Source organism: Tachysurus vachellii, chromosome 13 (assembly GCF_030014155.1).
Source record: "Tachysurus vachellii isolate PV-2020 chromosome 13, HZAU_Pvac_v1, whole genome shotgun sequence".
NCBI classification, from domain to species: Eukaryota; Metazoa; Chordata; class Actinopteri; order Siluriformes; family Bagridae; genus Tachysurus; species Tachysurus vachellii.
The window spans coordinates 19,291,864-19,306,771 of NC_083472.1; the positions used below are offsets into that span (position 1 = coordinate 19,291,864).

General features: G+C 39.5%; 1 protein-coding gene across 1 annotated transcript; it reads right to left on the reverse strand.

Annotated features, from left to right (window-relative positions):
- Window positions 1-737: 737 nt before the first annotated feature.
- On the reverse strand, window positions 738-14,509 carry si:ch211-159i8.4 (matrix-remodeling-associated protein 5). The gene is made up of 7 exons (XM_060885371.1): window positions 14,431-14,509; window positions 9,920-10,137; window positions 9,500-9,629; window positions 8,818-9,208; window positions 5,324-8,593; window positions 3,747-4,650; window positions 738-3,244 (listed from the first exon to the last, which is right to left on the reverse strand). The coding sequence occupies exons 2-7, from the start codon at window positions 10,111-10,113 to the stop codon at window positions 1,336-1,338; spliced, it is 6,798 nt and encodes a 2,265-aa protein (XP_060741354.1). The 5' UTR covers window positions 10,114-10,137; window positions 14,431-14,509; the 3' UTR covers window positions 738-1,335.
- Between the last annotated feature and the right edge of the window lie 399 nt (window positions 14,510-14,908).

A 14,908-nucleotide genomic window follows, 5' to 3' on the forward strand; every position in this document is an offset into this window, starting at 1 on the left:
TATGGACAGTAGGGATAACATTATGGACAGTAGGATAACATTATGGACAGTAGGGATAACACTAAGGACAGCATGGATAACACTATGGACAGTAGGGATAACATTATGGACAGTAGGGATAACACTAAGGACAGTAGGGATAACACTCTGGACAGTAGGATAACATTATGGACAGTAGGATAAAACTATGGACAGTAGGGATAACATTATGGACAGTAGGATAACACTATGGTCAGTAGGATAACATTATGAACAGTAGGGATAACACCAAGGACAGCATGGACAGCACTATGGACAGTAGGGATAACACTATGGACAGTAGGATAACACTAAGGACAGTAGGGATAACACTAAGGACAGTAGGGATAACACTATGGACAGTAGGGAAATTTCAATTTCATAGGAATAAGTCACATTTGAAGAGGCCTCTGGTTATGATCAATTATTCCTGCATCACTTTATATATTTTATATAAATCAAATAGGCAATGTCTGACACAAACTGTGAAAGTTCATTTTTGTTTCTTCTTGGAAACAGAAAAAAATATTACTCGTGCTCTCAATGATGATCAATTAAATAGGCAGTTTAGGTTTATCTAACAAAATTGTACAACGTTTAAATCACAATAAGAGTAGCAATAAAACGTAAAGTTTCACAAAAAGTGGAACATCAACACAATTTCTGGATTTAAGCTACACTTCAATTTATTACTTAATAGTTTTTCAAAAATGTGCCTGTGCAAAAACATTTCTCAGATAGTACCAGTAATTCTTGTACAATTGCAGAATTGACTGCTTGTATGTCATTGTTGGTAAAACTGTAGGAACAATGCTAACATTTGTGCTTACAAGGCTGCCTTTCTACTCCAACAGTGAATGGCTTTGTTGTTGTAGATGATTTACATCTTGGGGCTGTTTGTTAGACATATATTTACACTGCATATAAACATCAGAAAAGATTAAAATGAAATGTATTGTGGTATATAAAAATATACATTTATATATATTTTTGTAATTTTCAAAAAATTGATGAATAAGTATCTAAGAGGTGGATGTATAATTTTATGTACAAACCAATTTTCCATAAATTAAGTACAAAAACATTTTAAAAAATGCAATGGGTTCTATAAAACATTACTGTATTGGTTCCAAACCCAAGGCTGCAACAATACTTGTTAGTCTTTTGAAGAAGAAAGAAAGATAATGCCCGTTTGTATATTGCTGAAAAATTTCCATGAACATTAAATTCTGCTTTCTATTTACACTGGTTTACAAGAATATAGCGTCCATGTTAAAAAAAATAGCTTCGGTTTAACACAGTTTTTCCTTCACATTTTCAGTTCACTTGAAGGTATGTTGCTTTGAAGTCCATTCCCAAAGCATTCTTGGCATTACACTTATAAATACCAGAGTTCATAAGGCTGGGATCCTGTATGACCAAACTACCCTCCTCTGTCATGTAAATTCCACCCAGTGAGGTGAAGCGATTATTGGGCACAAGTGTGGTTCGTCCAGGCAGTGTCCATGAAATATCTGGTTTAGGAGTGCCAGTAGCAATGCATTTTAGTGTCACTGGAGACCCCTTAGTAACCCTTATTATAGATGGGGGTGCATTAGTTATCTGTGGTGGTAGTACCATAATAGTCACAGGATAAGACAGTGTTGATGATCCAAATGTGTTTGTGGCTTTGCAAATGTAAGTACCTCTATCAGATTTTGCAGCTTCTCTAAGCTGAAGGGTTCCATTTGATACAAAGGCGACTCGCCCAATAACCTGAGGCCTGTCCAGTACCATACCATTTGGAAGAGTCCATGTTATGGTTGCTTGCGGCCAGCCTTCCACTGTGCATGGCATGTTTAGTGTCTGCCCAAATGAAATCTTCATAGTTGTAGGTGTACCCCGGATTTGAGGCTTCCTTCCAGGTTCTAAAGCATAGCGTTTTTCTGCTTGTCCTGCAATATTTTTAGCCAAGCAACGATAAACACCTTTGTCGCTGGGCACTGGCTGAATAATATGCAAACTGCCATTTTCTAAGGAGTGAATAAATCTTTTTAGTTTCATACCTGGAACCAGCATTGTGCTGTTGGGCAGAATCCAGACAAACTCTGGCTTCGGTTTTCCCATAGCCTGACACTGTAAAATGATGTCATCTCCATCAGGTTTGAGGGATAACACCTCAATATTCGGAACAAGGAAACTTGGTTTTTCAGCAAGTGATGCAACTTCAAGGTCAATTGCTAGGCTGGCCTCTCCCAGGTAATTTCTTGCCAAACATAGAAACTTACCCTCATCAGTTTTCCGGGTTCCTCGCAATTCAAGAGTCCCATTCTTATGGACTTGGAATCTGCCTCCAACATAAGGTGTAGGCAGGGACATGCCAAAAGATGTCTTCCATATTATCTGGGGTTCAGGCATGCCCTCAGCTTTGCAGTGCATCAGCACTGTCTGATAGGACACTGCTAAAACTTTACTGTCAGATTGCCCATTTTTCCCATTTATATATGGCTCACTGACCTCTATTTGGAGCTTCACATTCTTAATGTCATCACCAGCTGAGTTCCTTGCGACACAAGTGTACTTTCCCTGGTCTGCCAACGTGACCTTATTAATGATCAGTGTTCCATCTTTGAGAATTTGATATTTGACTGAAGATAAATTTATCATTTCATTGTTTGGTGAAATCCAGATAATTGTAGGTGGAGGTTCACCAGCAGCATCACACTTTAGCTGGGCTGATTGGCCAAGTGGAAAATGGAGAGACACTTGGTCTTTGGATGAAATTCGGGGTGAATTTTGAACAACTTGTACGTTCACTTTCATTGCATCTTCTCCTAGTGTATTCTTTGCATAGCATGTGTAATCGCCCTCATCACTTTTTCCCATTTGCGGCATCAAGAGTGTACCATTGTCAAATATGATATAGCGACGACTCCGAGTTCCACTGTCATCTGATTGGAGAGCATTGTTTATCATTGTGCCATCAGGGAGACTCCAAGTCACTTCAGGATCTGGAAGACCTGAAGCTACACAATCCACAAGGAAGTTCTCTCCATTTGTAACTCTCTTTTGTTGACTGCCCATGTTCTCTATTTTAGGCGGCTTCATCAGGACCTCAAGTTCAAATAGTTCCATATCCTCTCCATTGGGCCGTTGATACATGCACAAGTAGCTTCCTTGTTCTTTTTCAGTCAGTTGCAGTATCCTGAGTGTCCCATTAGGGAAAGCATTGATGTGTCTGTGAGGACTAGAGACAAACCAGAAATCAGAACATTAACTGTGTTAAATGTCTGTTATTATTTCTATGACCATTGTTATTTTATTAATCTATTATTTTAATAACATGATGTAAATCTGAAGCATGGATTGTTACAAATTATGTAATGTGAAGTGTAACTGAAGTTCAGTAAATACGGAAATTTCTGTATGCCACATCATTATTGTTTTGTCTGGATCAGCAAAAATATTTGGGCTTTCTGTCTGACACCACAGATTGTTTAACGGTTTTCAGACGCTGTTTGAATTACAATAATGATTAATATATTGTTCAGTATAGAAAAGTCAGATGTTTATAATTATCTCACACCAGCTGTTTTGTACAGAGCTGTGTCTCCTTCACATTTGTGGGCCTGTGGCTTTTAAAGTGTTTATGTATAAAATCATCTATTCTTTTTGCTGAAGAATCACAGAATAATTTAAATTTAATGCCATCCTAAACTTGTTTACTTATGTTTACAACGCATTCATACCTGTAATGATGTTCCAACAGTGTTCTTGATGGCAGCCTCCAAACTGTACCTTTGTGGTAGTCAGCTGACTCAGGGCAGTGTAGGAACACTGTGGAGCCATACAAGGCTGAAACTCTATGCTGGTGAGATGGACCTTTCCAAGGACCTGGGGACTCTTGCTTGATATCCAGCTTTACCACTCTCTGAGCAAACCCAACCATGTTTGTGGCTGAACACTCATATCTTCCAGCATCAGCTGGAATGATACTCTTGATGTAGAGTGTGCCATTGGGGAAAACAAAGAGACGCCTCCCAATATACTGTGTAGGTTTCAGTTGTGAACCATCAGGCAGAACCCACTTAAGAAAAGGCTCAGGCTCTCCTTTAGCTGTGCAGTGTACATAGATACTTTTTCCAGTGTTAATATTTATACCCTCAAAGGGCTCTTCTTTGATTGTTGGTGGCAATGCAGCAACGTGTAGCTGATAGGTCAGAGTGTCAGCACCTGCTGCATTACTAGCAATACACTTGTAGTTGCCCTTAATGGAAAAGTTTGCCGAATGAATGCTGAGTGTTCCATTAGAAAAAAGTGACATAGGTCTATCAAGGGGCATCAGCTCCCGTACAATGGTTCTGTCTGGAAGAATCCAGGAGATCTGAGCTTGAGGTTTGCCTGATGCGATGCAGTCCAAGCTGATTGGTTTTCCCAAATAGACAGAAACATCTCTGTATTTGGGGCCCTCTATTTTTGGAGATTCTGTCTGTATAGTTAGAGTGACCACCATGCGATCTGAGCCGAACATGTTCTGTGCAGTACAAAGGTACTGACCCCTGTCCTGTAGCTGTACATTCTTTATAATAAAGGAACCATTTGGAAGAACCTCAAACCGTTGTCCATGTTTGGTGCTGGCTTGAATTGTAGCACCTGTATGGGAAATATAAAAAGGGTATATCTTTTGCTGTATTTGCTGAACCAAGCAGACACAAAAAATTCATTTTGTTTGTCTCAAGCATCTAAATTTTAGTTTGTTTCTTAGTCAGTCAAAAGTGTAGGTGTTTCTGGCTGTATATCATGTATTGTTTTAAAGTATGCACAGCTCGCAACATGGAGCTTATGAGTTTATTATGTCAGCAGTGACATAGGTAATCTGTATGAATATATACAGTATAATGACTCTATACATTCACACAATATATAAACACTTTATTGTGTATAAGCCAAATATTGTGAATATACATTTTCTTAATTTTGTATAAAAAAAATGTCTAATATATACAAAAAATATGTCATATACAAATAAATTTTTGTATGGTGTATATACGTTATATGGCCAAAGGTGTATGGATATCTGACCATCACACACATATGTGGGCCTTCCTTATGGTTTTCCAATGTTGGTGTAGAATATATTTCATGGCATGAACAAGGCCTATACTTCAACCCCACCTTTGTGCTTGTGCTTTAGCTTGTAGCTAAATGGGCAAATCCCACAGTCACATTCCAAAATTCAATAGAGAGCATTCTGAGAAGAATGGAGGTGTCCACAAACCTTTGGTCATATAATGTACTGTATAAAATATTCATGCTGGTCACCTACCTGTTGAGACTTTTGTCCAGGAAATAACAGGCTTGGGGTCTCCTGATGCCTGACAACGCAGAAGAACATTAGTCTCTGCCAGTGCAGACACAGTAGCTGAGTCAAGTGTCATTATTCTTGGTTTCATTCCACTCCCCATCAAGTTTGGAAAGGGCAGAGCAGTGCTTAGTATCTTTGGTCCAAAATTACTGTAGTGCCAGCGACTGCCATATAGTATGCTGGCTGTGGTGTGTGGCTTGCTAGTAGCTGCTACAATAGAAGGGGATGTTTCAGGCTTGTAGATGCTTGGAAATGGATGTAGTTTTGGGGTGGGCTGGTAAATTCTTGGTTTGGGAGTAACTAGCTTTCCTGGCTGGGCTAAGCGATGGGAATTAAGCTGGGATTGACGGTATCTGTTTCGAAGTCTGTTGAAGAGCAAGTAGTCCCTTACTTGGGATGAGCTATCATGTGGTGCTACTAATTTGGGAAAGGGGGTTGCTGCTGACCACCGGATGTAAGGTGTGGGGTTTGCTGTTTCTGCTGTGATTTCAGGTCGATTAGTCAACCCTGCATTCCTTCCGCTTGTGTGCAATAATTGCAAGGTTTTGTCAAGTGAAGAGTGGTGCTTTGATCCAAGAACTTTGGGCCAGACTGGGATGCGATCGGTATATGTCCCTAATGTAGAAGTGATATAAGGCCTTGGTGTAACTGAAATTTGTTTATTTCTATGAACTAACCAGGGGTGTACAGGCAAACCAGGACTTTCATGTCTGTTTACTGAGTTATCCACCTTGTGTTTAATGTTATTAGATAGGGCTGGTTTCTCTGTGGTCAGTGGTTCTTGGTGAAGTATGGGAGGATTCATGTTAATGATTTGAATTGTAGGAGAAATTGTAGTTGTAGTCTTATGTCTATCATTTTCTGTGTCACTTCTCCACTTAATAACCTCAATATTTTTGTGTCCATGCCATGTATCGGGTGCTAGAATGACTGGAGCACGAGGAGTCGTAACTGTAAGTTTTCCATCTTTTGCAGATGTAGCTTTTTTGTTAGCTTGAGATTTCTCTGTTATGTGTACATTTAAAGTATCTTTGATTTTAGGGTCATGTTCACTCAAAATATCTGAACCTGTGAGTGGCTTTCTTAATCTCTTATTTAGAGTTTCTAAGCCAGAGTCTGTGGTGATGAAAGTTTCAGATACTTTTGTAGTTAATAATGTTGTGAATGCTACTTCTGTTGTGGGTTGTGGGGGATGTGTAGGCCTCTGTGTACGTAACCTTCTTGATTGAGGTTTTCTTCTGTATGGTGGTTTTCTTCTTGGCTTGGCGATGTGATTATTTACCCTTCTTTTCTCTTCTAACATTTGCCTTTCAGTCTGATTCTCAGTTTGTGTCACAGGTTGCAAGTTTGAGCGAATAGGAGATAATGTGGTTATGAAAAGATTTATGGAAGCCATTTTTGTAATGTTTGAATCATCATACTTTTGATGCAGATGTTGTGTTCTCCGCTGTGAACTGTGGTCTATGGGCTTTCTATTATGGCTATGTACCAGCTGCTTAGAATTGAAATCATTTATAAGCCTACTAGTAGTAGTGCTGGTAGTAAAAGCGAAAGTGACAGGAGCAGAAGTGGTGGTAGTCGTAGTGATTGTAGTTGTGGTGGCTGTACTTGTAGTGGTTGTAGTTGTTTTCCCTTCTGTTGTGGGTACAACTGTTGTCAAAATTTTTACTGGCTGCATAGTTGACAATTTAGCATTTGCTTTTGCTAACATTCGTGCCCAGTGGCCTGGATCAACTTGTTTGACAGATTTATTTAGTTTCCTCCCTTTCTCGTTGATCTTTTTTCCTCTAAAGCCATGTCGATAAAGTCCACCTTTACTTCTATCTTTTCCAAGCACCATGTGTGGTGTTTGAGTAACAGCCAACGGTTTGATTTCTTGGTATCCTGAACCTTCTGCATCCTCCTTGTCATACATTGATTCACCCTTGATCACACTATCGTCTTCCTCTTTTTCACCTGTTACAACTACCAAATGAGACAACATATCTGCCCCATGAAGGTTAGCTGCTAAGCAACTGTATTCCCCAGCATCTTCATTCTTCACTTGTTTTATGATCAGTGTGTTATTTTCTGACACATAGATCCGTCCCAATGCACTTGATGTCTTTAGAAACTGATAATTTGGTAGAAGCCATCTCATTTCAATTGGCTTTGGTGAAGTAACTGAACAGGGAAGACTGAGGGATTCTCCATTCTCCAAAGACATTTTCTTTCCATTTAAGTCACTAGGACTGAAGAGACGCTCCCTAACTATAAGCCTATATGAAACCATATCTACTTCTGTCTCAGTACGCACAAAGCAGTGATAGAGCCCAGTGTCTGACAGGCTTGAGTTTTTGATGACTAATCTGTTATTATCTGATGTAATTCTTTGGGAATCGGTTTTGTCTAAAGTAGTTAGGTCTGGAAGCATCCACTCAACAGAGAGTTGACCTGAACTAAGTACAATACAGTTAAGAATGGCCTCAGAATGCTCCAACACTATTTGTATCCTCCCTGGTGTTCCTCTTGGAATCAAAGCCCATGAAGAGACTATATTTTCTTGTTCTCCTCTTCCACTAATTTGCTTTGATATAAATGTTGAGAAGTTCATTACCAGTTTTTTTGTTGTTGTTTTGCGTCTGTTCAACTGAATAGTAACCTTGGGCTGCAGCAACCAGGCTGGCTCAGCCATTAAATGTCCTTTGAGTTCAGTAAAGTAAGGGGAATTCTCACTTGTGACCTGCGAATACTGAAAGGTCATCTTTGAAGTATTCTCATGCCTTGCTCCTCTCTCCAAGATGGCTGGGCTTTCATAGTAGTATGCAACAAGTCTCCACAGGTTCTGGAGAGCATCCCTGTCAATCTCACACTCAAGCAGGGTTAGTAAGGTCACATTAACTGCCACCTCGTCTGACCCTTTTATCTTTTCCCATACAATGGAGGATTCATCAACAGGACGGTTTACATCACATGCCACATGGGCCCTGTTACCATGGCTGTCAGACAACATGAAGGCCAAATGACCCAGTGGATGCTCCAAGTCCTTGGTGTAGGGGACGTCTGGCTCCTGGTTCTCCAATGCACCATACTCACCCACCTTCAGTGGGGATTGTAGGGAAGGCCTGTCACAGGACAGCTGCTGCACTGAGAGCTGGAAAATCTGGCTGTTGTTGAGAGGTGGCGGTGAGGCACAAACAGCACAGTTCTCACTGGATACAGAGTCTCTGTCCTTCTTGCACTTTATCACTCCTGTAGAGAGACAAGGTACTGTTAAAATTAGTCATTATGCTTGTTAAGCTGTTGATTATGCTTGTTAAGCTGTGGAATTATTATTAGTACAACTGTCCAAGTATTTGTTTTAAAACGTTTTGTGCTTTGATCAAATTACTTCAAAATTAAATTATTATATAATAATTCAATTATTAAAACTACTTTATCAGGTAGGTGTAGGGTAGGTGTCACAAAAATCTCACCCTCATGTTTCTTGTCCCATTCTAACAGCCAGTGGAGTTGACAGTCACAAGTCCAAGGATTATTATGCAGAGAGAGGACTTCTAGTCTGTTCAGGTGCCTAAAAGTACCAGGCAGCAAGTACTCTAGCTGGTTGTCTGCTAGGTGAAGATGTCGAAGGCCTGATCCCCAGAATGTCCCCAGAATAGAGAGGGTGGTGAATGTGTGTGGGTGAAGGTCCTGCAACTTGTTGCTCTCCAGCTGAAGTAGCTTCAGGGATGTTAATCCATTAAACGAGAAAGGCTCAATAAAATGTATTAAGTTGTGGTCTAGGTGAAGGCGGACCAGGCTCGACAGGCCCTCAAACATACTGGGATCTACTCTTGTTAGCTTGTTGTAGCTCAGCTTCAATATCTGTGAGAGAAAAAATACACCTTATATGACCTTTTCTGTGGTACTACCTTAGGCAGAGGCATCCAATCTTATTCACAAAGGGCTGGTGTGGGTACAGGCTTTCATTCCAAACAAGCAGAAACCACACCTGAAGAGGTTTGTGGTTTAGATTGAACACCACTAACCTAAGGCATTATAAATTATGTATCTTACTGCACATTAACACATATTAATGACAAAGTTGTGTATCACGTCTGCATGCATAGACATATACATAACTGCTTACATGTACACACACACACCCACACACACCTGGAGGGAACGTAATTGGTAAAAAGATCCTGAAGCCACAGTGTTGATCTCATTCCCATGCAACATAAGCATCTCAAGATGGCGCAGATGTCCAAAATTTGAAGTCCCCACAGCCGCAATGCTATTATAGCTTCATGAGAAATTAAGATTAATTAATGAATAAATTAAGATTCCTTTCTAAGCAAATAATTCTGATCTGTTAAAATAAGATGGCTTATTGTGCAAATGCAATATTAAAGAACTATCACTTATATAAACAGATAAAGCAGAAAGCAATCACTTTTAACATTAACTAGAACTACAGTAATCTCTCTCTCTCTCTCTCTCTCTCTCTCTCTCTCTCTCTCTCTCTTTCTCTATCTCACTCTCTCTCTGTCTTTCTCTCGCTCATAGATTGTGTATGCAAGCAAAGCTGCCTACCCCAGATTGAATCTCTCTGTGTCCTTGGGCACATTGCGTGGGGGAGATTGGAGATGGCGAAAGGTACAGTGCACCTCTTTGGAATTGGGGCAACTGCAAAACCTCGGGCACACACACACACAAGCAGGCAAAATGAGGAGCAGCAGATACAATGCTGCCTTCAGCCAGGGAGGAAAGACACCCAAAGGAGCCATGTCTCTTTCATGCCATCCTCCAAACTGTGGACGAGAAATCTATGTAAGTATACATCCAAGCACAGTTTCAAAGATCTAGTGGTAACAGTGCTTTTATGATGCTAACTTGGTTAGACAAAATTTTTTTTCTTTGTTTTTGTTTTTGCTAGCACCGTGGCCAGAAATTAACATGTGCTAATGAGAGTGAAGAATCATAACAGTAAGGGTGTCATTCGAAATGTCAATATCACACAACATAGATAGGGTATTTCATCCAATTACTAAGCAAATACAGAAGACAAAAAATGGAAATTGACATGTTACTACAAAATGCAAAGTCTTCTGTCCTGAAAACTATTGTGTTGACACTACGGCTTAACATCTAATAACTAAAAATTTCTGACAGTGGATATTCTTTCCACAAATGCTAAATAAACTTTACTACAGGGAGTGCAGAATTATTAGGGAAGTTGTATTTTTGAGGATTAATTTTATTATTGAACAACAACCATGTTCTCAATGAACCCAAAAAACTCATTAATAGCAAAGCTGAATATTTTTGGAAGTAGTTTTTAGTTTGTTTGTAGTTTTAGCTATTTTAGGAGGATATCTGTGTGTGCAGGTGACTAATACTGTGCATAATTATTAGGCAACTTAACAAAAAACAAATATATACCCATTTCAATTATTTATTTTCACCAGTGAAACCAATATTACATCTCAACATTCACTAATATACATTTCTGACATTCAAAAACAAAACAAAAACAAATCAGTGACCAATATAGCCACCTTTCTTTGCAAGGACACTCAAAAGCCTGCCATCCATGGATTCTGTCAGTGTTTTGATCTGTTCACCGTCAACATTGCGTGCAGCAGCAACCACAGCCTCCCAGACACTCTTCAGAGAGGTGTACTGTTTTCCCTCCTTGTAAATCTCACATTTGATGATGGACCACAGGTTCTCTATGGGGTTCAGATCAGGTGAACAAGGAGGCCATGTCATTAGTTTTTCTTCTTTTAGACCCTTTCTTGCCAGCCACGCTGTGGAGTACTTGGACGCGTGTGATGGAGCATTGTCCTGCATGAAAATCATGTTTTTCTTGAAGGATGCAGACTTCTTCCTGTACCACTGCTTGAAGAAGGTGTCTTCCAGAAACTGGCAGTAGGACTGGGAGTTGAGCTTGACCCCATCCTCAACCCGAAAAGGCCCCACAAGCTCATCTTTGATGATACCAGCCCAAACCAGTACTCCACCTCCACCTTGCTGGCGTCTCAGTCGGACTGGAGCTCTCTGCCCTTTACCGATCCAGCCACGAGCCCATCCATCTGGCCCATCAAGACTCACTCTCATTTCATCAGTCCATAAAACCTTAGAAAAATCAGTCTTCAGATATTTCTTGGCCCAGTCTTGACGTTTCAGCTTGTGTGTCTTGTTCAGTGGTGGTCGTTTTTCAGCCTTTCTTACCTTGGCCATGTCTCTGAGTATTGCACACCTTGTGCTTTTGGGCACTCCAGTGATGTTGCAGCTCTGAAATATGGCAAAACTGGTGGCAAGTGGCATCTTGGCAGCTGCACGCTTGACTTTTCTCAGTTCATGGGCAGTTATTTTGCGCCTTGGTTTTTCCACACGCTTCTTGCGACCCTGTTGACTATTTTGAATGAAACGCTTGATTGTTCGATGATCACGCTTCAGAAGCTTGGCAATTTTAAGAGTGCTGCATCCCTCTGCAAGATATCTCACTATTTTTGACTTTTCGGAGCCTGTCAAGTCCTTCTTTTGACCCATTTTGCCAAAGGAAAGGAAGTTGCCTAATAATTATGCACACCTGATATAGGGTGTAGATGTCATTAGACCACACCCCTTCTCATTACAGAGATGCACATCACCTAATATGCTTAATTGGTTGTAGGCTTTCGAGCCTATACAGCTTGGAGTAAGACAACATGCATAAAGAGGATGATGTGGTCAAAATACTCATTTGCCTAATAATTCTGCACTCCCTGTATTTCAAGGACTACATATTTTTAAAATCTGGTTTTTTTTTTTGTGCAGCATCTGCCAAACAGGTTCATTTATAAGTTGTTGCTACAGAAAAGATAACATATTACAACAAGCAAATTAATATAAAACTTTGTGAATAACAGCCAGCACTGCTGTCAGTGTTGTCGCCATATAAAAATTATTCAGAATTGAACAATCAGAACTGAACATTCAACATGGTATAAATATATTTAATAGAGTCATTAAAATGTCTAACAAACAATTCCAGACTTGACAAATTTATTGACATCGTAAAGACACGGAATTATTGTCTTAGAGTGTGCAAGAAGCCAACAAAAGCATTTGTTTTAATTTATCTTCTTTGTGGCTGTAGGCCTTATTTTAGACCCTGCAGTTTAAATCAGAAAAATTGGCAATACTAACAATACGTCTGGTGTCTTTGCCTACTGTTTTGTGCAAGAGCTAGTAACATCCTTATTACAACATGACTCACTAACCACAAACCTCTCATGACACGGTTGGCTAATTTCCATGGTGTCACACTCCAAAGTCCTGATTATTTACATTTCAAAATAAAGTGCTTAGAAGTCTTTAAAAGGTTTGCTTTATTTAACCATGCTAATAATTGGTAATCAAGTCAGCAAGTTCAAGTAAAGTAATACCCCTTTCAATCTCCTTCACATTTAGCCTGTGCATTACACAATTACAGCGAATGAGGGGGGTGTATTACATCTTTCCACCCCCACAGAACTGCTGAGTCCTTAAGAAATAAGTCATTGCTCAAGTGTTTTCCTCTGCAAGCAAACTCTCGACAGCCCAATTACACCATCAATTTCTTGAAGGATATTTTAAGGCAAGATATTTAGACTGCAGGGCAAAGACTGCCAGTTAGGTCTATGTTCTCTGCTTTTATTGCTTATTCACCAGCTTTTAGTTACTCCAGATTCTTCTTGTTTCATGTTGTGCGGGAAAATAGCCAAATATGAGGCATGATTTATATGTCTGTCAGTAATATGATAATAACCCATGACGGGTTTTAATGAAAAGGGATCCTGCAGCTATCCTGGTCAGATGGTAATGGGATTACCTTGTGTAACCACAAGACAGGAACAGTTCCTTGAGTTTGTTAAATCACTCTAACATTTTTTCCCCCAACATCTGGAGTGAATAATTTCATCAGTACTTCTTACAAAATACGGCAGTGGTATATCATTTCTATTATCTTGCAACTACTGTTTTATACTGTGCTTGACCCTGTTAGATAAAATGGGCTAAAAGTCAAAGTTCACATAACACATTAAATATTTGATTGATTTGTAAGATATATCAAATATGCAGATATATCAAATATGCAGTTGCTTTAAGTTATGACAGAGACTTGACTTCACTACTTAGCAATCTATGGGATGACAAGCATGAATATGGTATTAAGTGACGTGACATACAGCTAAGTATGGTGACCTAAGTATGGGGGGCCTTGCTCAAGGGCATCTTAGTCGTGGTGTTGCCGACCCGAGACTCGAACCCACAACCTTAGGGTTAGGAGTCAAACTCTCTAACCATTAGGCCACGACTTCCCGTGGCCTTATTAGCATAAAGTTTTGGAAGCTGATCTGTTTGAAAAGAGTGTACACATAAAGGGCTGAGAGAACTGAAAATACTTAAAGACTAAAGTGCTGCTGCACTGCTCACTTTAGCTAGAGTTGAAAGCACTGAAGATTAATATGCAAGTTGTTTGAGCTGGATTTTAATTTAAAAAGAATTCTTTACAATCAAGATGAAACAGGGAACTGATGAAATATTGCTGCTTTCTTTTAGATGAGGTTTATGGTCAGCATATGTAATAGAATTCAGTCATATGCTTCTAATATTTAGCACATGTAATGGTCTAATATTATACAAATATTCCACACAAACTCCATTGAACTTTTTGGTGTTGATGAAGTCAGAAGTTCAACTTTTTCATCTTTGCATAATATAGAATGCTGTCCATAATTTAAGAATGAATCATCACCACTTCATTTCACACAAACCAATTCCATATGAATTCATAGCAGTGACATTAAATAGATAAACCAAGAAGTGCTTAAGAAGTGATGAAAGGTTTATATAACACTCATATTCTTATTAAATAGTCTTATTATATATTTTATGAAAAAAATACTTCAATGTGCAAACCGAATTAACATTTTATCTCAAGATAGAGTTACAAAAGCAACTCTCACATAAAATGACATAAGTACTAATCTCAGTACAGTAAAGTATGAAGTAAGTTTAAACAAATCAGAGCATAAATTAAAAAGATAATCAAATCTGTGCCAAATATGACTTACCCTGAGATTTGTGGTTGAGAATACAATTGACTGCTAGCGTGTACAAAGTGAGAGGCCACGTTGTTCTCCTTGTTTCTCCTTGTTCTTAACCAAGCAGGACGTGCTTTCTGTATCTGTCTGTGTGTGCATGTGTGTGCATGTGTGTGTGTAAGTGTGTGTGTTTGATGTGATGTGTTAGCTGAAGACTTTCGGACCCTGCCTCCTGAAGTCCAAGCCTTCCACATCTGGATAAATGCTTAACTCCCCCCCACTCTCGCTTTGAGTCGGCCTGCGCAGAGGAGGAATGTGGTGCTGACTTGGCTTCTTTCCACCTCTTTTCTGTTTTTCAGTCTCTCTTTTTCCCTCTTCTTTTCCCCTTTCTCCTTTTTTCATCCTCTCTCTCAGGCGCTCTCACTCTCCCACTATTACCTGTGGCTCCGGAACAGTCACGCTGTTTTTTTTTTTCTTCTCCCTCCTTCGAACATACACACAAATGTCT

Coding starts and splice junctions, on each gene's coding strand:
- si:ch211-159i8.4 (XM_060885371.1), bottom strand. CDS start 10,113: ATGGCTCCTTTGGGTGTCTTTCCTCCCTGGCTGAAGGCAGCATTGTAT. Junction 9,209..9,499: donor ACCAATTACGTTCCCTCCAG/GTGTGTGTGGGT, acceptor TTTCTCTCACAG/ATATTGAAGCTGAGCTACAA. Junction 4,651..5,323: donor CTGGACAAAAGTCTCAACAG/GTAGGTGACCAG, acceptor TTTCCCATACAG/GTGCTACAATTCAAGCCAGC.